The sequence below is a fragment of the Myzus persicae genome, unplaced genomic scaffold (assembly GCF_001856785.1).
Source record: "Myzus persicae strain clone G006 unplaced genomic scaffold, MPER_G0061.0, whole genome shotgun sequence".
NCBI classification, from domain to species: Eukaryota; Metazoa; Arthropoda; class Insecta; order Hemiptera; family Aphididae; genus Myzus; species Myzus persicae.
In genome coordinates, this window is record NW_019102445.1 from 52,545 (window position 1) to 77,917 (window position 25,373).

The 25,373-nt window shown below is 32.9% G+C and overlaps 1 protein-coding gene across 1 annotated transcript; it reads right to left on the reverse strand.

Moving 5' to 3' along the window:
• Positions 1-184: 184 nt before the first annotated feature.
• LOC111032173 (LIM/homeobox protein Lhx2-like) lies at positions 185-25,090 on the reverse strand. The gene is made up of 6 exons (XM_022312405.1): positions 24,403-25,090; positions 14,892-15,144; positions 10,297-10,685; positions 836-1,110; positions 538-721; positions 185-367 (listed from the first exon to the last, which is right to left on the reverse strand). The coding sequence occupies exons 2-5, from the start codon at positions 15,122-15,124 to the stop codon at positions 548-550; spliced, it is 1,071 nt and encodes a 356-aa protein (XP_022168097.1). The 5' UTR covers positions 15,125-15,144; positions 24,403-25,090; the 3' UTR covers positions 185-367; positions 538-547.
• Positions 25,091-25,373: the final 283 nt, after the last annotated feature.

The following is a 25,373-nucleotide window of genomic DNA, read 5'->3' on the forward strand; positions in this document are numbered from 1 at the left end:
CATTACAAATTATACATACATACATACATACATACGTATTATATGTGTAACAAAGAGTGTAATAATAATACATGAAGTTAAGGAACAATTGTTTTCTCTTTCTTATACTCATAATCACTTAAACAGTTAAACATATTATAAATTAATTACGATTTACAGGTGGTTCCGTATATAGCACCGTGTATATTATATATGACACGGCACAAATAATTTTGTAAGAATATGGTAGTATGATATATTTATTGATTTATCGTTCTCCTGTGTATAATATTCGAGTGAAGACGATTAATTGTAAATATGTAACATTATAATATATATACGTCCGTTCGTAGGTGGACACTGCCATGTATCGTCACCAGGATTTTATCTATTGGATTTAAAAAAAAATAACGGTTAATATAAGGAAAGGTTGAATGTGTTTTGATGTTGGACGTTTTGGGTACGCCTAATACGTGCTTGAACCGACCGGCGAAAATATAACCTAACCAGCTATGGTGTCGACGGTGATTCGATAATCGATATGTAGCTACGACTTACGAATGTGAAATCAAAAGAGATCAACAAAGTTTAAACCCTGCGATGTCTGGGTGTGTCCCCTGATGAGATCGGGGTCGGACGGCGCACTCTGGTTCTGGTTCGACATGGAACTGGTCACCATTTGGTTGTTCTCTTGCCTCATAATGTTTCTTCTCCACTTTGCTCGGGCGTTTTGAAACCAAACCTATATATGTACGAGAGACTCGTCGTAATTCTCACTTTAAATGTGTACACTGCAGTTCCTACATTGTGTATTGTTGTAAATAGTAACGTAATCTGAAGAGTCGCCTTGCCTTACCTGTAACACTCGTTTGGACAGTCCTGTCTTTTGAGCCAGCTGTTTCAAGTCCTTGGCGTCTGGGTTTTGGTTGATGTTGAAGTACGACTTCATTGTACGCAGCTGGTGGTGTTTGAATGACGTCCGCATGCGCTTCGTTCGTGCTTGTTGATGTTGCTGCTGTGACATGCCACCGGTGGTGCCCATCGTCGAGGAGTTTGTTGGTGAGGACAGGCTGGACGTTTCGTAAGTCAGCGATTCCATCGAAGAAGATAGGTCGGTGGCTTGCATGACTTCTGCAAAGAAAATGCTGGGTTATTAAATCGTGAGTATAATATTATAATAATGTGCAATAACGACAGTGTCCAACAACAAGTTCAAATCTTGTGAAACATTCAGTTTCGAAATTTAAAATACACAAGTGCAAAATGCAATCGCATATAATTGGAATCTATCTCTATTATTTTTTATCGCATAAGATAAATTAGATAAAAATTGCTAAAAATATTGTAAAACTGATTTTATTACCATCATTTTTTTAAGTATTATATATTTATTTTTTAAAGAAAACCGATTCGCCTGTAATTATTTTACTAATACTATATACTTAGAAGGTGATAATTGTCTGCAATTGTACAACTGAAACTAAAACTACTTAATCCCGTGTAAAAAAAAAGATAAAAAATAATTATTACTTGAGTATACCTACCTATCCTACCTAGACATAAATATTTTTTATATATAAAATACGCAAATGCACCTTGTATTATACTATATACATATTTATTTAGACGACTGGTTAATTAAGTCTAGTCAAATTTATGATAATGAGCTTAATATATATACACGATCACTGGGGTATATTATATATAATTTAATCAAGCGACGCGTGTGCATTGAGATCCAAAATCTACCGTTAAAACAAACGAATTGGCATGAGTGGAGACATAAACAAGCGCATGTCGTATAGATAATATTATAATATATATTATATTTTGTACTTAAAGGCATGTGTACGCATGTATCCGTATTATATCCGCTATTATATTATAGTCTTAAAAAAATATAAATGTAAAGAAAAAAACTGACTTACGGTCAGTAATTTATTCCTTATTAGGTGGACTAGTGCTCTAGGAGCTGCAGGAAACGTCATTTAACCACCGCACATGGTCGCGCAGGACTTGCTGCAGGACTTATATATCCCCTTTCTCCACGAGTATCGACATCTGGATGGCACGGGGGCGTCCATTGTTTGCAGAACGTATACACGTCATACATACTCTTTTTTCTCTATATCTCTCTTTCTCTCTCTGTCGATTTCCGTCTTTTTTTGTACATAATACCCCCTCACCACTCCATCGGTCTCACTCACACGCTCTCTCTGTAAGCGCTTGTTCTCTTTTCGTTTACATATTATATATATACATACATAACATATCATACGTGTAGGCATACATTTTTTTTTTTGAACTATCGTACGGAAATAAAACGTGTGCTGTCCGCGCGTATATACGTGTGTGTATACACTTTAGTGACGAATGACGGACAGGTGCCCCACATCGGCGAAATAATCCAAAATAAACAATGCACATAAGAAGTGTGCTTGGGAAAGAAAACATTTGTTCGACACAAACACTGGCCGCCGAGGTTAATGGGCACAACTATTGACGACGCGTTCGGGTCGGGAAATATACGGAATAAAAAAAAGAAAGAGAGAGAGAGAGAGAGAGAGAGAGATAGCGGAGAGCGAAAGAAAAGAAACAAGGGTGGTGTAGCGACGGCGAAAGGGAAAACGGAGGGGGGAGAAATGCTTAGAAATGGTTTTTTTTCAATGACATCTCGTTATATCCACCAACGACGAATGGAAATCGTTTGGAGGTGGTGTTTTTATGTCAACTCGCTCGTTGACAGCCCCACATCGTACTTTCGTTCGTGTATATAATTTATACACGTCGCCTCCATTGTTATTGTTGTCGGACTTGGCCAAAGTGTGCATACATGTATGCACAAGTTTGCATGACCGAATCGGATCTATTTGGTTGAAAAACGGTTCAAAGGTTTTTTTTTTTTGAAACAAATTTGTATAGTAAAGAACACGTGCTTGGTTTGTTGTATTAGGCATTATAATTTGTTCCTATATAGATAAGTACGTTATTGAAAACTCATAATTAGTGTCGTGTAATATTACGTAATTATAATGTATGTACATTATAAGCTTTATTATGCTACCCGCGACAACATATTATGCAAGAACCTGCAATATTACAGTGTTCAACTGTATCTAGATTTTAAAATACCTGTGATATGAAGGGAACTTCAACGATGTTGAAATTTTACATAAAATCTTCAAATTGTTAAGGTAATATCATTAATACCTACCTTTAAATAACAAATCAGAGTTATGTACCTACTATACACATCCGTACATATTACAAAGTTATCATAACCAACCAAGGCATGAGATAATTATATATATATTATATATTACAACTTTTAATCAGTAATATTTAATTCTTAAATTTTTGATACTAATTGTTACGCAAAGTTTAGTAAGTAATCAAAAAAAAAAATTTAGGATCATTTGTTTAAAGTATAGATGTTTTGTAGGAATTGTGTGGCTTTATTTTTTATTTTACTAAAAAGTGTTGATATAGTTATAAATAGTGCAAGGCCTTTCATGTATTTGCGTATTTTTCTGGTTGATCTTATTGTTTGCCAAGTATAAGTAAAAAATACGATTGTCTATGACGGCTAAAATGTTGTCTATGAAAATATGGTACCTTGGTAATTATTTTTTTTTGAGCAAAGGTCAAAAAATATTTGATTAAATTGTGAGTGTCGTCGTATAGACCATATCTTTATGGTCAATACGTAATATTTATACTGTAGCAGTTTATATAAGTTAATATAAGGCTGTATCTATACTTTTTAATTGGTATTATCTATAGGTGATTTATGTGTCGTAGAAATATGGGAAATTTAAGTGACAAATATTGTTCAGTTCTGTACTAAAATAGCCAATAGGTATAGGTATAAATATAAGTAGATCCTACAATATTTTTTTTTTGTGCATAATACTTTACAGTACCTATATCTGAGAATGTTTAATGCTCATAATGCATATTTTCATATAAATATTTGACTAGTTTTTTAGTGCATACAAGTCGTGCCCTAGTTGTAATCACACTTAATAATATACCTATAATATGTTACACATATTTAAAAAATACGATAGTATGAATTGGTTAGAAACAATAACCGTATAATTACTATTTATTAAATTTCGGTTTATCGTTCATAATAAATTATAGTAAGTAAAAAAAATACAGCTGTGGAGGATATACAAAACAATATTATGTATAGGTATTCCAACCGAAACTGGAGAACAGATAGTTATTGATTACGCGCGTTACGAAATAAAAATTTACTTGATTTTTTTACTTAATCCTGTTGCCTTTACATATACCTACGACTATACACGAGCGCCAAAAACACATTATACGTGGTCTGTGGTGATAATTCGGATCCCACACGAAAATGTTCGATTAATGTATTATCGTTATTCGACTGTTAACGTTATACTATAATAATAAATAATGTGCGCATAATATTATTATAAATTATATATCGTGTAAAGGAACGTCCTATTAATACAGGAGGGTGCACGGCCACCTTATTTTGCAGCTCACTAAAAAACTGGAATCACCCTGTAAGTCTTCATACCCATTTTTTTTTCATTCGGAATTGTTTTTGTGGACGTTCACCTCGATTCGATTAAGTCACCGCTACAGTGTAAATGTGTAATATAGTGCTGCGGTGCATACATATTTTATATTAGAGGTATACAGATAACACACGAATCGTAGTTTTTTTCGGTAATAAAATAATATACACGTGAGTATACCACTAAAGTACGTCACATATATAGGTACCTACAGTATATATATATATAGTATTATTATATACATTCCCGCGGAAGCCCCCGCAGTATAGGACTATATTAAATTTTAATTGGGTCTCCCGTCGAAAGGGTTCGTTTTTCGTTGACACCGAACGCCGAACGGTTTCCACACACAGATACAACACGATAATAATATAATATATATATATATATATAGGTAGGTATACGATAATAAACCTTCCGAATAGGAAGCGGCGGCGGCGGCAGGGGATGAAATATATTATTATTATTATTACCAGGACGTGCCGATAAGACCGTATAATATGTGTGCGTGTGTGTGTGTTCGAGTTGAGAATATACTCGCGCGCGGGGTTGCAGCGCATTGCTACCGGGTGCTCGCGGCGGCGATCATCCTCTGGGTGGCCTCCGGCGGCGTCCAATTAGAGGTGCGACAACACGCGCTCCGTGTAAAACCGTATATTATTATAATGTCGTCGTCTCGGGTCCCCGGGAGTGTAAAGAAGAAGTTTTTGCTGCTCCTACGCGCGGCGACGACCGAGTAAAATAAAATAAAAACCGACGATCGTTCGCGTTTGTGTGCGTGAATCTGTGTGTGTGTGTGTGTGTGTGTGTGTGTGTGTGTGTGTGTGTGTGTGTGTGTGTGCTCGCGCGCTTGCATATAAATCGTCTTGGGGACGACGACACGGTTTCTATCTTAAAGCCACCGGGTATGCGTATATGTATATATATACACGGAGATAGAGAGAGAGAGGAGACGAAGAGATGAAAAAGAAATAAAAAACGTACAATCTTCGCTTCCAGTCTCTCGTCGATAATATATTATTCTTATGCGACACACCATCCCTCCGGTACACTATACGTATAAATATACTATACATCATGGTGGCACCATATCCAATAAAAATAAGTATAATATATGGTATTGCAGTCGCCGCGACTGTATATGTATTGCATAATAATATAGTATTTCGTGTTCGGTTATTTACTATGTATTATATATTATACTTATTTATCGCCTCCTTCGGCGCCACACATAAGCGGGCGAGTATACACGATATTATTATATAAACGGTGCTTATTATTATGTAGGTGCACAAAAGTTACTTTTCGTTTACAGACGGTCATATCTTAAGTCATCGTCGTGTTCATTCAACAAGCATAATTGATAGTACAATGCTCAACCTCGTAACCGTTTATTCGATTTCCGATATTTGGTTAGGACATACATATAAGACACTTAGGTTTTTTTCGCATTTAAGGAGTGCGGTGATGCAAATGGAAATATGTAACTTTTTTCAAATGCAAAATCATTCTCTTTTTGCTACATGTTAACTGTTGAGCTTATTATTATTTTTCGTACATTTTGATCACCTTATCTAAATCGAAATTTTAAGTACTTACGAGTAATTTCAGTGAAATTAGACTTTACGCACTAAAAATAATAGTTTCATATTAATTTTAAACAATTTTTGTGTATTTTAATAGTGGCGGTACTTGGCTGATTATTACATAGTGTTATATATTTTATGCGTAGAACCACGCCTCACACACTAGTTCAACGTTTTCTAAATCATCATATATTTAACGATTTACAGTAAAAAAGGGATGCTCTGTTTTGAAAAAAAAAAAAAAAAACTGATTTTGTATCGGGACATTCCTTATAAATGATGGCATAAAAACCTATGCGTTTGAAGATACGAGTATAATATGCGGTCTTTAAGTAGGTATAGTTCAAAACTTCGAAAAATCGGAATTTGAATAAACGCATAATTAACGGAAAAAGTGGGGTGGCACGAGCATGCTCGGTGAATCGCTCTGTATAAATAGTCGGTAGGTATATTATACTGGTTCGAACGGTGGAGCGCGAACTATAGTGAGCTCGAGAGCGCTCTTCGCAGAAGGCCAATATGTCTTTGCCACCGGACGCGAGTTAAATTTATTTCCGAACGCTACGTGATTTATATCGCAGCACGTATTTATATACATTTTATATGTATATGCGTACGCCGATGTAGGTAAAAAGTAAAAGATAAAAAAAAATTCTTCTTCCTCTCCCCGCCCCAGTCACCATTTTGTTCGTCACCTCGTCTGCAGCGCGTTCCACGAACTCCAATATATACCGCGGTTATGTACGCAGCGTCGCGTCGATTTTCAATTAGCTACTAACAAATTATCTTTTTTTTTCCCATTCCATACTATTAATTTATTACAGTTCAGATGAAATATATTTTGTACATTATACCAACAGTTTATAAAATAAAAGATTAAATTAGTAATATAACTATTTAAGACGAATCGCGCAGAGTTATAATATTACTAAACGCTATCCAATTCCAATAAAATATAATACGTATAATGAACTATAATCTCGCATCTTTTGGCGCTTTCGATTTGAATATTTTGTCACTACTTTCTCAATAACTGTTTTTGTACGTCAAGTTACAAATCAATTTATTGAATATTAAAAATGAATACTATAAATGTACGAGTGTTATTCGGAAAATAAAGCCTGTTATAAAAAAAAACTCATCAAGTTTTGATTTTTGTGGTACAGAATATCTTACCGACCTATAAATTATTATAAACATATTTTTCGATTCAGATACATTTGGATATACTTTTCAATTTTTGATAATTAGCGATCAACTTTTGTACATTCTCCTCACATGTATCTTCCGCCAACGTCCTTTAAATTCGTATATTATACAAGTCCTATATGTGACGGGGAAAAGTTGAATCGAGCTTACCTCAGAAATGCCAACACTACTTTGTCGATACGTCGTATTTTGATTTTTGTATTATTTTGGACAATTTTCAATTAGAATAACACACATAAAAATAACAAATGTCAGGACTTATTCATATTATTATTATATGTATATGAGATATTGAATAAAAAAGTTAATAATACTCAGGTGTTCAGGTAGGTGTCTACATGTAATAACTTGACATTTGTATGTACCTACCTACACGTTATATTATATAACATTAGGCATAAATATAAAATATAATTTGTTTTAATTAATATATTTTTTTTTAATTTAATGATTTCATGTATATCATTAATCATAATTCATAACCATATAACTTAAACAAATATCAAAATAACTTCAACAAAAATGTGTGTTTTTTTTATTTATTTTTACTGCATTATATTATTTATATAATATAAATAATAGAAAAAAGAATACTAATTGGACCAAAAATCGGAGAGTTGGAGTCTCAATAATATTTAAATTATTTATGCTACGACTGCTATACAAGCCAGACGGAGATTAGTGGTGTAGATGGGTTTACAGTAAACAAGATATAAAATCAGTAAATTCTATAAAAACGTGTTTGGCATTGAACATTTTACATACATAAAACCTCTATTAAAATTATGTTTTTTGCCTAATGTATAGGTACTTCACCTGTTAGTCTGCCCACCAAAGTAGAATTTATTCAATGCGTTTATAAAGTACCTAATATTTAAATTAATACGTTTAACACGATCGTATTTAATAATTTGTCTCATTTTATGCCATCAATAGTCATAACGGTAGTATAATATTAAGTATTTATTATTCTTAATGTATTTATGATTGGCAATTTATGTGCTTGAATTTTGATATTTAATCTTAAGCATATATTATTATTATAAGGTCTGATAAATGATAGTAATAAATAGTTTTACATGCTGAGTTGGTAGACATTATCTTTATTTGCATAAACTTATTATTTTTTCTACTCACTTATATATAAATAAGGTAATTTGCTAATTAATGTTTTTGTGTTTTTGCATTATCTACAAATAATTACATATCTAATGATCTCAAATATTAAATCTGGCCAGTAGTAAGTTATTAACAATACATACAAAAACCAAACTTTAAAATATTGCTTTAATGGTTTTATATATTATTATGTTTGTCATGTCATGATAACTACTTAAATAGATTATAGAACTGCTGACAGCTTTATACAAATACTAATTAGTAATTACCTACTAAGAACATTTCACGAAACAGAAATTCTGGATTTCAGCACTAAATAATAGTACTATTTTTTAACCTAAGCTTGCAAAAGTTTGAACGATATGGCCATGTGAATCCAATATGGATGACGACCGTAACTTGCTATTATTTGCTAATTATTTTTTATGTTTTGGCACACCTCTGGAGTGGATTGGGTAAAGTAAGTGAGCCAAGTTCATGAACGTCACATAAACTTAATTTTAATCATTGTATATTTGTAATATTTTACACGTAGGGATCAGAATTTCGAATACATTATTTGTTTTTGTTTACGCAGTTAAAGTTACAGGTGTTAGATATTTGTACGATTCATATGTGAAATAAAATTCAAAGGAAAACATTTATTTTCCATTAAAAGCAAATAATGTTTGGATTGAAGAATATTCAATAGGTACCTACGTTACTTATGAATATTTGAGAATGCCCACATATAAATTCTTAAGTTTTTGTAAATATTGTTTAAAAGAAAATAATTTTGTAATAATTTTGAGGTATTATATTACAGACGAAATATTAATATTATTTTAACTAATCGATTATTTCCCTCTTAGAATAACAAGCATTATTTTTATACTCGTCTCAGTTGTAAGAATGACACAAAACACATGGAACAGAATATAGTATCTCACTGTTACAAAAAATTAGATGTCTACATAAAATATTAGTTCATTAAACTTAATTGTTTAGAATTCATCTAATGTACCTATATCAAATTTAAATTTGGTAAAAATTTAAATGATAGATATATAAATTATAACAAACTCAATTTTAAAGAATATTTTGCTAATTTGAAGGTCATAAGCTATGCAGTGGCATACTTCATTTCGTATTATCTATATTTTAGTACAACGCAAAAATACTTGTGGGGGGGGGGGGATGAGATGGCTTTTCTGTTTCTTATCATACATAATTATAATATGTCTTTCACCTGTTCGGCTTCGGACGTATGCTGCTTATTTATGTTTAAATAATTTTAATGTATATAATTACGTAGGAACATATATACATATTTGTTAAAAAATTATCGTATGCCCCATAAGTTCATAACTCTTAATGATAAATTATTGTCACAGTCACAGGAAAAAAACAGTTTATCAAACATTATTTATACATTATCGGATGGGTAAAAAAATTCACTAATTGTAATTTGTTATTAACCAATAATACTAGCAGTCAGCAGATGTATTCTTAACTGCGGACACGCATATATAAATAGTTACAAACTTATTAATGCCATATATATATATATATATATATATGCATATACAACCATATAATTACAATCCGTCGTTTGAACAAACAATTATGTACTGAATATTTTTTTATGGTTTTAGAGAGACCCTCATCGATAGCAGGGCAACCCTTACTGTAACTCGTATCTAACCTTATCTGACGCAAGAGGGGGTAACGTCTTAAGGGGGTTGCGAAGGAGTTAAAAATGGACAATTTTCAAATCGTATGCATGTGTGGGTCTTGTCTTTACATTTAGCGTGTGAGACTGTGCAATGTAAATATAAAATAGCTGAGGTAATAGGTATACTCACCCAATGTCGACTGCGGTATCCTGAGCACGTTGAGCTCCGTGAGCCCGTTGCAATCGGCCGTCGTCATGGGCGACGACAGCAGTTGGACGTTCCTCTTCTTCCGGGGCCGACCCTTGTGCGCCGATGGCCAGTGGTGGCCGGCCGCCCGGGGGGGACTGCACATGGGCTCCAGATCGCACGCCATGTCCCTGTGCTTGAGCCGCTCGTAGTCAGGGCGGCAGAAAACCGCACCGTCCCGCACCCCGTAATAGTCGCCCTTGCACAGGACCGCACCGCACGCGTAACACGCAAAACACTCCACGTGATACACGAGGTCCTTGGCCCTCATCACCAGGTCGCAAGCGCCGATACCGCCCTGACACCGGGCGCAGCGTTTTATCGAGAACAGCCTGTCGATTTAAGAAAACAAGTGATGTAAGGGTTTATTTTAGAGAGTTGCCGTTGTACTATTTACTATCGTATTTTATAATATAATTAGCATGATAGGTGTCGTCACAGTTGATAAGTATTCCCCGCTATTTACTTCGCCTATACATCGTACTTTTCCACTTCTTATTGGCTCTCAATCAAATAAACACATGTATAATATAGAAAAAAATCAATTACCTAATAAGAAGTAGAGAACTTTGATACATGGGTCGGAAATGGAGGAGATGGGCAATACTGGGCATACTGAAAAAACTATTACAACTGTGATAATAACTAACTATACTTTATCATGATAACATAGGTATAGCGTTTTCCAAACTGTGTCGGTCCCAAAGACCTTATACTAGATATACTCAGTATAAAGTCTATGGCAGGTCCGCATAAAACTATGTGTACAGAAGGCAGTCGGCAAATTATTTTTATTTATTATTGTCAGATTATTTTCATTATGGGGTTCGCCATCATTTTTATTATACTCTATGTGGTCCGGAGGAGAAACAGTTTGGGAAACGCTGATATAGATTTGCTCTGCATGTTGAAGCAATTATCGATACGGTTTTTGGTTTTTTTTATTTTATTTAATTTGTACATTACATACGGTCCTAAATCCAATTATAATAATTGTATTATAATTTATATTATAATGTACAATAAACCATACACTAGTCACAATCAATACACATACATATTACACTTTATATACCTGAACACTAAACCTTGAACTCTTGACTACTTTTAAATGTGTAACGACTATTTACAAAATGGTCTATCCTATATTTATTTTGTTTTTAGTTGCGACTACATTGTAGTATGCGATGTAATGGGACGGTTAAGCGCACCACAACCACTACATATAATATACCATCGATATGATATTATGATATTATGATAATATTATATTCTTATTTTTTTTAGGATATACATACTGATTTTGTTTTACGTATTTTGTTCACAAAAGTTTGAACTGATTTTTAATAATATATTGCATTCTCATATAATATAGTTTGCAGAAATGTAATCCACGAAAAATGTATTGACGCGTACTTAACACATGTGGGCGCTTACTACTAATTAAACGTCGATGTATAATAATATAATAATGTAAAAATAAAAAAGCCTCAAAGCGAAACTTTTCTCCATCATCCCAATATTCCCACTGCAGGAGAAATGGGATAGTCGTAGCTGACTCCCTCCACAAGTATAAAAATTCGAAGTCAGTAAATACTTGTTTAACTATATTATTTGTATCGATACATCGTTATATTTTGTTCCATACTAAAGCAGTAATACCTGGTTGTTCGTCGGTTAATTTGGTTCACTGAGTGCATGATTAAAATTATATCATTAAAATATTATGTTAAGAAATGTATTTTGTCTTTTGCATTAAATTTGGATCAATAAGTAAAGAAAACTAATAAAAAAAATAAACTATTATTATTTGATAACATTTATTTTTTATTATTATTATAGTTTTGTCTATAGGGATACATGGTTAAATATTCAAGTTTTAAGATGTTTAAAAATGGTTATGGGATATTATTCCGAATGTGCATCAAAGGGAATATCGATGGTCTATCACATACCTGTCCATATGTTAGAATATATGGATTATAAATTTTATAAATTGTTTTATTATTTTTGAAAAATAGCTCAAATTCAAAGAATTTGTGAATGCTGAACAATAAAACAAGATCCTAAAACAAACTTGGAAACATTTGAAAACTGAATAACAACTGTTTGCATATTTTAGCATCATACTTTGTACTAGAATGTTCATGTGACGGTAAGTATATTTTTCGCTGTATATATATGCAATACCCATAATATATATAGTAGTACCTATTCAGTAGTTTAACATGTTGTCAATTTTGTACCGCGGTATAACATGAATAACACCGCACCACAGAGTCATAAATATTATAATTTGAAGCGGACGGCCGCAGCAGCTAGTAAACGTCATTATATAACCTACAGATCTACCGCAAATGCGTGGCGAGTAGCACACTCTGTTAAACACATTGTGGCTCGGGGGCTGGACACGTGCAAAAAAAAAAAGGAAATTTTACTGCACTCGCCCTGTGCCGTGTGGAGATTATCTAGCCAAAAATCAGCGATCGGATTTTGATTAGGAGACGCGTGGCCGACCATCGGCGATGACACAAGTATATTATATACACTTATATAAGCACACGAGTAGGTACACGACACGGCGGCGACAACGGGCACCTGGAAAACCTGCGGGGGACGTCCGAAAGCACCAGCTACCGCAGATAACGTACAGTAGTCAGACCATTATATTAATTTAAAGCCGTGTACCTATATATAGTGTGCGGGGTAAAGGCAGTGTATTAAAATATAATATTAATTCGGGATCGTCGGAAACAATGATTACAATATTATATTATAAACGACAAGAGACTTGTGCACGTGCACACGTCTCTCCGGGTGCCCGTGGTATAATTCTATGTAGGTTGGTATTATAAAAGCGACTCTACAAAGGGATTAAGCACGCGGCAGGTAGACTCGATCCACCGCCGCCACCGCCGCGATATTATATCGTCGGTACAGATGTTTTGTGTCCGCCCAAACGGCGTGCGGTTCACGAGTGAACAACCCTCAAGTCGGTCTCGTTATTACCGCGTGCACACATCATCATATTATTATATTTTATGTATATATTGTATTAAATCCTGCCTGCCAGTCGATTGTCAGAGGGGCGGAACGTGACCGACAGTCGGTAGACGGAGCCGACCTCAAAACGTAGTCCAAACTCTCGACGTGGGAGTAGGTATACCCGTAATACATTAATATAATATTTATTATTATTATCGTTGCGATGATGATCATTAATTAATATTAGCACATGTTAGAAATCCCAGAAACTGATTTTTCTAGTTCCGCGATAACTTTCATCTAGTTATCGGTTCAAGCATGAACAAGTTACAGATAATTTTTAATTGACTTTATTTAAGTCGATAGAAAACATTTTTAAAAGTTTAAAGTTAATAGTAAAACTAATTTATTTTTAACTCTGTTAAGTTAAAGGCTTTTTGAAAACTTGCAACTAACTTAACTTAACTTAAGTTATTTGTTTATTTTTTAGTAAATAAGTAGCCAGTTAGGTGGTTTAAAATAATAAAAAAGTAAATGGTTATGCAATATAAATTATATCATCAATAATAACAATAATAACTTTATTATATTTATTATTTAATTATTTATAAATGAACGAAATTTAACTTAACTTTAGGATTAGAGGTACTACAGGTACACTACTACTATATAAAATTATTATATGGGTATGAAAATTTAATGAAATAAAATGCTGAAATATTTTATGACGACGGAGGCGTGACTTGTTCAATACACAAGCACAAATCACTCCAACAGGCTTTGCAGTACCTATTCTCTAACCCCTCATTGTATTATTATTATTTAATCCTTGCACTTCATCAACTCAAACGTGATATGCACGTGCATACAATCATTCAAACCATATTGACAGGAAATCCGATTCCATATTATTGGCTTAAAATAAATCCTCAGAATTAGTTCGTTTTGAAATAATGTTCATTATACCTACTCGTACCAATACGATTAATATGGTTTTGAATTCTATAATTCAAAAAATCTATAGAGAAAAAAATACGTATTTCATACACTATCGTTGAGGTTCCGAAAAAGCATAATATGTATTATATTGGTATATAAACTACGACGTTTTTGTACCGCGACGATAAGCAACAACTATTCTTAAATTAGATCTGTTTTGTTACTGTCGTTTACCATATTTTTATAAACAAATAATTACTGGGTTATTTGTTCCCCTGCAAGTCGTAGGTCAGAATTCAACCGGAACCAGCAGTCATCATGCGAGTAAATTAGGGTGTTCGAGTTGCTGTTGAACAAAGTCTCCCTACACGTAATTGCATTCAGAACTCGTGTACGAGTATAGTTATGTCATTTTAAACATAATGAATGCACTTCAGGCATTTACATCCTAAGTCTTTGTCCGTCTCACTACAATATAATATGTATACCAGTACAGTCTCGAACAAATTCATTTATTTTGAACTGGTATGCAATTATGTTATTTTTCTTTCTCCCAGTAGCCAGTAGGCATGCCTACATAATTGTTTGCTAAGATAAAAAATTCTAAAAAATACCTGTAATAGTCTTGTTTGCAGTAGATGTTGCCGTGCCTAGAGTAACACGTAAGTTCCGTGTCCAGTGGCAGTTTACATTCGGCACATTGCAAACACCCTATGTGCCAACACATATCCACAGCGGACAGGTAGAAACGGTCGTCTATCGATCTACCGCAACCGGCGCAACAAGCTCCGTTGCTGCCGTCCTCCGGATCGGCAGCCAATCCTGGACTGTGAATATCCTTCAGCATATCCACGTACAGAACATGACCTGTAACATATAGTACATGGGTAAATAATTTACAATTAATATTCCCATATGCTTCATGATAAACGTCTCGGGTTTTGTCTGATATTTTACTAAATCGGAACGGATTCCGAGCACGCCGCCGGGACCAGGCGTTTCCGACTCACAGTACCCGACAATTTCAAAACCATTTATCACCTATTTGTAACCTATCTGTATAAATTATGATTCTGAGAAAAAAATATTATACTGAGTACTACTATACATAGATTGAAACATATCAAAAATAAAACTCATAGAGGGTGTATATTAGTATACGTATATTGTAATTATATAATTTATAAACATATGTTTTATTGAAAAGGATAATATTTTATTGCTTTTTGCTCTTATGAGATATATCTATAACCTATATACTTGTATTATGGAAAATGTGGCTCGTGACAACTTTTACACTCTTCGTGTGCCCCACGAATCCCAGAAAGTTAAACATCCCTGGTTCAGACGATTTGACTCAAACACATGGTATAATTTTTCGGGTTTGTAAAATGTTTTGTTCGAAATGTTAGGTAAACTAGTGACTATTAAAAGAGACAATCTTGTTGTAATTGCCAATTTTCATAATGAGTACGAACACTTGTCACGACGTTGAAGTTGATTAAACATAAGTGTTTATATTTAAACTAGAAAAGTGCATTCTATAATACGCGATTTACTCATCAATTTGTTTGAGTCGTTAGTACCTATTTAATCAAGTAAAACGGTTTAGTCGGAATGGCTCGATTCCAAAATTAGAATTGCTTAGTATAAAAAAAGCTATAACATCCAAAATTATTAAATTATACAGAAAGCAATGAAAAAATATCACCATCGATTGAATTGGCGGCCGTGTAAATTGTTAATTATATTCAAACACGGTTTGCCATTTTTTGAAACCTACACAAAAAAATAATAAAACAAAAATACGTCTTTTTATAATAGTATTATAATTAGGTATATAGATAATAATATATTATTATACACTAATAATGAACAATAATAGTTATAAAATCGTGTACAAACAATCGTCGACGTTTTGTAATAAACTCATGAAATATACATCATTGATTGACAGAATTCACTAATATTTAATGATGTTTTCTCTTTTTGGTCGGTTTAATAAATTATTTTCTTTTTGAGTATACACATCACTTGAGCAGTAAAAGTTATGTATGTATAACAAACATGTTTTTTTTACATCTCTTTTAATTAGAGCTCTGACAGTGACGGGTTATTTAATCTAGATCTTCAAATGGTTTTTTTTGTCCCTATCCTCCCACTCTCTTGACACCCACCAATTCGTGCTCTTTTCTGGCCACGATTCAAAAAAACTGTAACACCAATTGCTAGACCTTCCTCTAATTACACGTATCATTTCGTAAAAAGTGTTTAAAAAAATTATAACTGCAACTTATAAAAAAAAATTAATTATCGTCCTTCCATCGTGTGTCGGGGCGTTATAGTAATTTGACATTACGGTATAGTGTTTCTTGTCCCCCCCTCCTCCAAGCAAGAACCTGTTAGTTTTAAAAACCACTGAGACCGACTATAAATAACACCGTTAATGGCCACGCAAAAACACTATGAATGGAATAGAGATGATTTTTTTTGCTCCTATAAGAACGCGTTTTCTATTCGATAATTCAATGGTTTACATTGATTGAAATCGATTTCAAAATCGATATAAATCTTTTAAGAAACAAATTTTTTTAATGACATTCAAGGTTTATATTAGAATTCACAATAATTAAAATCGATATTTTTTATCAAAATAATAACAATTTTATAATATTTATAGGTAACTACACAAATTGATTTAATGAATTGTAAACTAAAAGTAATTAAAATTTAGTATTCAACAATTACCACTAGGATTCATAATATTGTTCATTGCCTCATCGATAGCCTATTATAATTTATGATGTATATATTTTAATAGGTAATTAATAACAATATCCATTTTGTTAGCCCATTTCACATGTGTTCCACGACACATATAGAGTGTGCTAACGACGATCGTTTCTCGTAAACGTAAAAATCAAGATTAAATCAGTAAAAATGTGAAAAAGATACTTTAAATCGAAAGAAAAAAAGAAAAATTATGTTTAAAATCTATTTATTACAATTAAGAAAACTATTAAATCGGTAGTGTGCAACTATATAAAAATCATAAAATAGCAATAACTTTATACATTTTAAAATTTAAATTAGTAAAACCTTTTACTTATCAAAAGTCAAAAAATTTCATTTGTATACCTGCAATCCTTGCAAGTGTGTACGTCTTGAAAATAGTTTCTGGGTTACTCTTGGAGATGATACGGTTCCTGATATTACGATTTTGATATTTAATTTAAATGTTAGTATACAATAATTATATAAAATATTTTATATTGTTCAAATTTTTCGCTTCTATTGCGATATGTTTATGTATTGTAATTTGTAGAGTACAGATAATGCCGCTGACATAGATACAACGTTAGGTACAATAGCTGCAAATCGGCATGGATATTAAAATATTGAACCACAATTAATTTCATCCGAAAATGTTGTCTAATGATGACCGTTATATGGTCTACTATAACGTGCTTTAACCTGTATCGTCTGATCAAAGATGACTTTTAAACAAGTGAAGAAATAATATTTTATTCACTTATACGCTATCACAATCGAAATTGTTTATATTTTTATAATATGGTGTGTAATCACAAATAAATATATTATTCGTACTTATAGCCATGACAAAATAGATAGGTATCATCACAGTTGTTTGATACTTATTCCCCGCTCTTCACTTCACCCATATTTCGTAATTCTCCACTTCTTATTGGCTCTCAATCATATACATACATGTATAATATAGAAAAAAAATCAATTACCTAATCAGAAGTAGAGAACTTTGATACATGGGTCGGAGGTAAAGGAGATGCGCTTACTGACAAAAATTATTACAACTATGATAATACCTATCTATTTTGTCATGGGTGTATCTATGTATACCCAGGTACAAAAAACAGAAAATAATTTATTATTTTAAACAGAAGATATTTCATCATTCTGTTTCTCAATACACAACACACAATAATATTCAAGATAATTTATTATAAGACCCTTGTGTGCGCAATATTATTTATATAGGTCCGTTTCTTTATCTTTTACATCAAGTACCGTTGTCCTCATCGATGCAATCGTATCGTACACACATGATAATAATACTTTTGCGGTGGTACCGGTAAATTGCCACAATTTATAATTCTGCTGCAGTTGTTTATTTTTCTCTCGGCAAGCGCTATTTTTTTTTTTTTTATGATTTCCATTTATACATATAAAAATATATATCCGACTTTGGCGAGGCGGCGCGTTTTGTTATAGTGGAGTATTATAAAAAAATAAAAACGCTCGCGCGCGCGCGCTCACTTGCACACACACACACACACACAAACACACAAACTCACACACATAATATAATAAAAATACTTCGCAGGTGAAATGACCGCTCGGTATATATACCGAGCACAGAGAGAACCTGTCTTAGCCAATAAAAGCCATTGTTGCAATACGGTCGGGATTCCTGCGGGACGACCGGTTTCGACTTATTTGGAAAATTCGTCGCACAGTAAAAATCTATCTGTAGCATGTACGTTTTATGTGGAAAAAATTCTACGAGGATGGTCGGAGGAGGTGGCCGGACAAAAAAAAAATAATAAAGTAAATTTGATGACGCACGCTGCTTTCCCCTCTTCATCTATCATAACCGGATTTTTGGGTCACAAAATGTCAAAGTCACCCGAAAAGCGGTGGCCATATTATTGTTATTCAGAGCCTCGGCTCGGCCTCAAAAATGTTAAACGGAAGTCTGCGAAACGTTTTGCATCGGATTTGTTCTGCACTGTTTAAATCATTGAAATCACATTCCTCCGTATTCGGACAATCGACAAGTGCCTAACCTAACCCAACCATCTTCGATAACAATAACAAAATATGCATCCAATATAATAGTTATGGAAATCGTAATCAAAACTTTATATATACAACAACACAATCATTGTTTTTAATTACTATATCAACTCGCAGTAGAGATATTAACAACAAATTATCCTGATCTGGCACATGCATTATAATTTTTTTTCTAGGATTACTTAGGAGTAAAATAATTAATGGCACACGAATCACGAATCGTTGTATACATAATACTGTTAATGCTTTTTGTTGTTAATTTAAGTTTTATTTGAGAATGAAACAGTCTTTATTTTTAATAATCAATAACAATTTTAATCGGTTTGTTCCTACTTAATATTATTATTTACATGGGTTAATTTTACTCACTATTTTATACGCAATTATATAGCTAGTTGAGACAACTTAGAAACTGATAGTATCAACTGATGGTCTATAAAGATAATTTATAATATTAATACATTTTTAATCATGACCATAAAACAATCAAAATAGTAATAATTTAAATACTTCACCAAAAATAAAACTTGTTTCATTCAACATTGTAAGGTAGACAATTTTATTAGTACCTATATATAATATCATCGTATATCGATGTATTTTTTTTATTATACTAGTTATATCAAAATGTTCTAACTACTATAGAGGTAATTGATATCCACCATCCGCATAGTAAGCACTTATATTTTTTTTATGCTATATTAAACGATTGGCCACACAGTAACTTGTATAATTTGTACATGATTTTTTTATATGATATTCCATAATATGACGACTAATTCACCAATTTAAACCCTAATATGGGTTATTTGAACCAAGTATAGTGGTCATGTATCACTGGTCAGGATGTACGTGATCTACCACGATAGCATCGCAACACGTAGTCTTAATTATATGGAAAAGTAAACAATACTTTTAACTTAATACATACCTATATAAGCATTTGAGAAAAGAAAATGAAGGAATAACTGCAATAATACAATAATATTTCAGTATCATATATCATAAAATTAATATGTATTTAAAATTGTCCATATTTAGCTATGTTATTGTTCTAAATTTTAATGCTGGGTAGCAATACAATTACTTAACGCATATAATGAACCAATAGTGATTCAATGATCCCTTAAGTACAATTTAATTGCCTATAATTGGTCCATTCAATTTAAGTGAACGATTTAAATAGTCAATTTTAATGCAACTCGACATTAGACTTTTAAATATTATAAAAAAGAAGAAGTATTGTTCAAGTTTTGATGGGGGGGGGGGGCTTAACCTTGTAACCCTGCAGTAATACTGTAACACGGTATCATTGATATTAATAATTATTATGAATTATGATCAACATATTTACGAATCATAATTACTGCTTAAATCAAATAAAAAGAAACATCTTTAAGTATTATAAAAAACATAATATTTAATTTATTGTATTATTAATTTTTGGATATAAATATTTAAAAACAATCTGTACTTAATCATGCGATTGTCAATTTATTCTCATTAAAAGAGCATAATTTATTATTTTTATATATTTATGATGTATATTATATTATATACAATTTATACATATAGGTGTGTATGTGTGTGCGTAATATTATTTTAAAAAAAAAGTTGGCCTTTATCAAATTAAAATATTTGTCTGGGTAAAATATTTCAAATGGTGTATAATCTCAACATCTGATGATTTATTATAATCTTGATTGAATATTTATTTTTGTGTTTAAAAATGTAGACTATAATAAACATGAACATCTGCATAGATATTTTACATGTGACTAAACTTAAGAAAATACAAAGAATTGCATTATAATCGTTTTTTAATTCATTACATTATTTTTAAACCTTGGTTGTTAACTAAAATCAACCAGATTAAGTAGTAATTTAAATAATAGGGCGTATATAATATTAACTTTGAAATACAAAAATATTATTATACACATATTATTATATCTATTATTATTTTATTGTATATGTAGGTATATATATGTACCTAGGTATACAATTACTGTACATAAACACATGATATATTTTTGTAATGTATTAAACTTATCAGCTATCACTTATATCAGTATCCAATAATAATCTACTACCTACTTCCATTTAATAATTTATTGTTATACTGTTATATTGGAAATAAACTAAAATATATTTAAAATAAACTATAATTTATAAACATTTCGTAATATTTGATGAACATCTAAAAATTAATCTAATTTTATTTTTCATTGTTTTAGATAAAAATCGTTTGTTTTTTATAACCTTATACATATGTATAGGTCTTAAGAAAAGTTATTTATTTTTCTTATTCATGATAAAACTAATGATTTCAATAAATATTCTTCTTCTATAACTCAGATAGAAGAAAAAAATTTGGTCAAATGAATAATGTGTATAATATAGTGTAGAAAGGGCGTGGTGAATCCGCCCTGTTAAAAGCACGTCAAGTATAAAGTAATATGGTAGTTTTTCAAACAAAAAAATATGTTTTAGTATAAGTATATATAATCTGGTTAGGGTGAGGGAGACTTTTATTTATAGAGAGAATACTGTGGTAATTCTATATTATTCGTGATGCAGATTTGTTCTTCGTATAAAGTCTAATCATCCGTGAATAATATAGCGTGCAGAGGGGGTGAAAATTCAATATGTTTCAGTTCATCGTATTTGATTCACAAAATATTACATCAATTAAAAAGTTATTTATTATTGTTTATTGACTGCAGTGTATCAAAACTATCAACTACAACAAAAAGTACAGACTGAAATATTAACAATCGCTATTGAACGAATTCTTCAACCACACACGTAGTAGTATAACATTTACTGCTTGTATGATATTTAAAATATACAATATCTCATTATATTATACTGTTTTATAAAATCATTCAAATTTTTAAAAATTTAAAATGTTCATCTACTGTGTTTGGAATAATATACCTGGCTATCTTACAACCTATACTGTATAGTTTATGCATATAGCATTATAAAACATTCGTGGCAAATATGTATAGCCTGTTTGAAATAATTAAAAATTAAGTTAAAATAAAATGTTAGTTTAATAACCACCTATAATTTTAATAATTCTTCTAACTTAGGTATGATTATAACTATATACAGCCGTTTGATACAAGTAAATGAATGAATGATAAAATAATAAATTTTTGTTTATTACATTATATTACAATCACACACTAATCAATCCAAAAAAGAAATCTGTTTTCAAAAAAATCTACAAAGTATTAAATCTGTACAATATACATAGGTGCATTAAGTGTGATTTCTATATTAAATTTCTAGTTAAATACAATATAATATTATTATTTTTAACAAAAACGAATTCCTCGATTAGTTGTAATAATGTATTAATTAGTTATATTAGTTATAATGTATATCAACATATTATGTGAGATTTTAAAAATACATAAATACCATATAATTCAGACATTTAAAATTCGTTAGATCAGGGTAGGTACCTATGTATGGTACTATAGTTACGTCTTAGTTCCTCAAGCGTTTAAACTATACACGATACAATATGGTCTTAACTGAATAAATTGACCTTTTTTTTTTAGTTTTTAGTTATTAAATCAGTTTTTTGTGATCATTTCAGAATTATATCTCTACTTTTGGAATAATAGTGGTTCAAAAATTGTAATTAATTTAGTACCTAAAATGATTGATTAAAAAATGTATTTATACTCGCATTAACGGATTATATAAATTATAAACCAAACCTAAATGTCCTAGAGATATTAAAACAGAATTAGACAGTTAAAAGTATTAAATAATACCTGTGTCATTACAAATTTCTAATAACTTATTGTACTTATGGAATATGTTTTCTTATTTCATTGACGGGATATCAAACCCGATTTATTCTGGATATATTAATAATAATTTTAAACATTACAGTATATATAATTTTTAATTTAATCACCAGATATTAAACACACATAGGAAATTATAAGCACTTAAAGTAATATAAAATAATATGTGTGACATGGAGAAAAATCGAAATTTTAAACACCAGAACGAAAATTCCCGTACAACCACCGAACCATGACGTTAACATTATCTATTCTCAAACATGTAATGATATAGAGCAGTTGATACAGTTTGATGACATTAATAATACCACGGTATCCTCATTATACGGTATAAAGTCTATAACGAAAATACCCATGAATAATATTTACATAATACTATTTTAATAGTATACATACCTAGGTGAAAAGTAGTAACGCGGTAAGTACCATATAGGTATTACTTGAAAACATTTACGTAACAGACAGGATGCCCAGTATAATATATTATAATTCATAACATATCATAACGACTACGATAAGACAGTACATCGAGGACCACCGACATAAAAATTCTGAAGGATTCACGGGGATAAATATGCCACCTAGATCCCCGAAATTGCACACCTCGGGGTATAGTGACACACGCCGTTATTATAATACTTACAGCGATGGAGGAAAATCGAAATCTTAAACACAAAAACGAAATTTTCAGTACAAACACTGAGTCACAACGTTAACATTACCTTTATTCTAATATGTCGGTACCTAATGATACAGTAGTACAGATAATATAGTTTGATGATATTAATATTATAATTTATAATAGTACCTACCGCGGTATCTTTGCAGTGTACCTATTATAGTTGTTTGCTATAAAGTCTACCACGAAAACACTAATGTATAACATTTACATAATAGTTTATATACCAATGTGAAAGGTGATAACGCTGTAAGTACCGTGTTGGTATAACTTGAAAACATTTACGATTCCAGCAAGATCCCCAGTATAATATATTACAATTTATAACACATCATAACCACTACGACACGACAAGACATCGAGGACCCAAACCAAACAGGATGACGTGGTAATGCTCTAGGATTCACGGAGACCCTACCATCTAGGTCCCTGCCTAGGTCCCGTCAGGGTATGGAGAAAAACGTGCAAGCCAAATAATAATAATGATACGAAATTAAGCCGGATTCACAGCTGCGTCGTGTGTCCTGTCGTGCGAGTTCGTGGTAACTATATGGTTATAACTGGTAACCAATATGGTTTACAAGTTGAGCTGAAGTCAAATCTTGGTATACTCGGTTGCGACTTGGTTACTACACGATACCGAAAAATTAACATCCAATCAAAATGCGATTTGATCAACACGGCGTGACACACGGCGTAGCTGCTGTGAATGCGCCTTTATAGTAGGCACGGTTTGATGGTATTAATAATAATAATAATAATAATAATATGATATATTACCACGGTATCCTTGTTTGTTTGTCAATGCGGCGGCGGCGGCGGGAATACGCGCCGTCCGTGCGCGCTCATCCACCTACGACGACGGACTGTGCGCGCGCGCACGATTCGCACTGTACAGACTACTATGGAGACGGCTGCTGCGGCCGCGACGACGACCACGGCGACGACGGACGTCGACTTTGCAGCGTACAAATATCAAATAGTAATATATGTTTTCGTGGTCGGCCAACGCGCACTCGGACGGGCCGCGAATGCGGTATTACGGTAACGGTAATAATAACATAATATTTATGGTATCAGGTACTCGCGGTGGCGGAGAGAGCGATGGCCGAGACGGCAGCTGCGGAGACGGTCACTGCAGCGAAGCAGAAAATGTGAATACCGTCGGCGGCACCCACACCACGAGGATATATTATTGGCGGCGGCAGCGGCGGCGGCGGTTCACAGAGAGAAACGCGAATCATCAGATAACGCTCGCGCGCGTACGCCGTATAATACGGGTATGACGCGGGCGACGGGAAACCCGGCGGCGGCGGCGGCGGTGGCAGCGTCGGCCCAGGCGCAGGCCGCGACGGCGCGTCGCGATCGCCGTCGTCGTGTGTACAGTAGGGCGAGCGGGTACGAAAAACGGCGAAAAAAAACGCGGTCGGCGACGGATATAATATAATAGTAACAATAATAATAATAATAATAATAATAATAATAATAATATCATGCGTATAGTGGGTGGACGCGATCGCGGGCGGGGTGAGGGGAGGGGAGGGAGCGCCGTCGACGGTAAACACGCGCGCGCGCGCCCGCGTGCACACACACTCGTACTCACGCGTACACTCACGTACGCACGCGCGTCCGCGTGCTCTTGTGTGCGAGTGATGCTGTAGAGTGTAGAGTGGGAGGAGTGTACGGGAAATATGGACCACGCCCCCTCCGCGTCCCCCCTCGCAGAACCGGGGACCCCCCCGCGCTGCCGC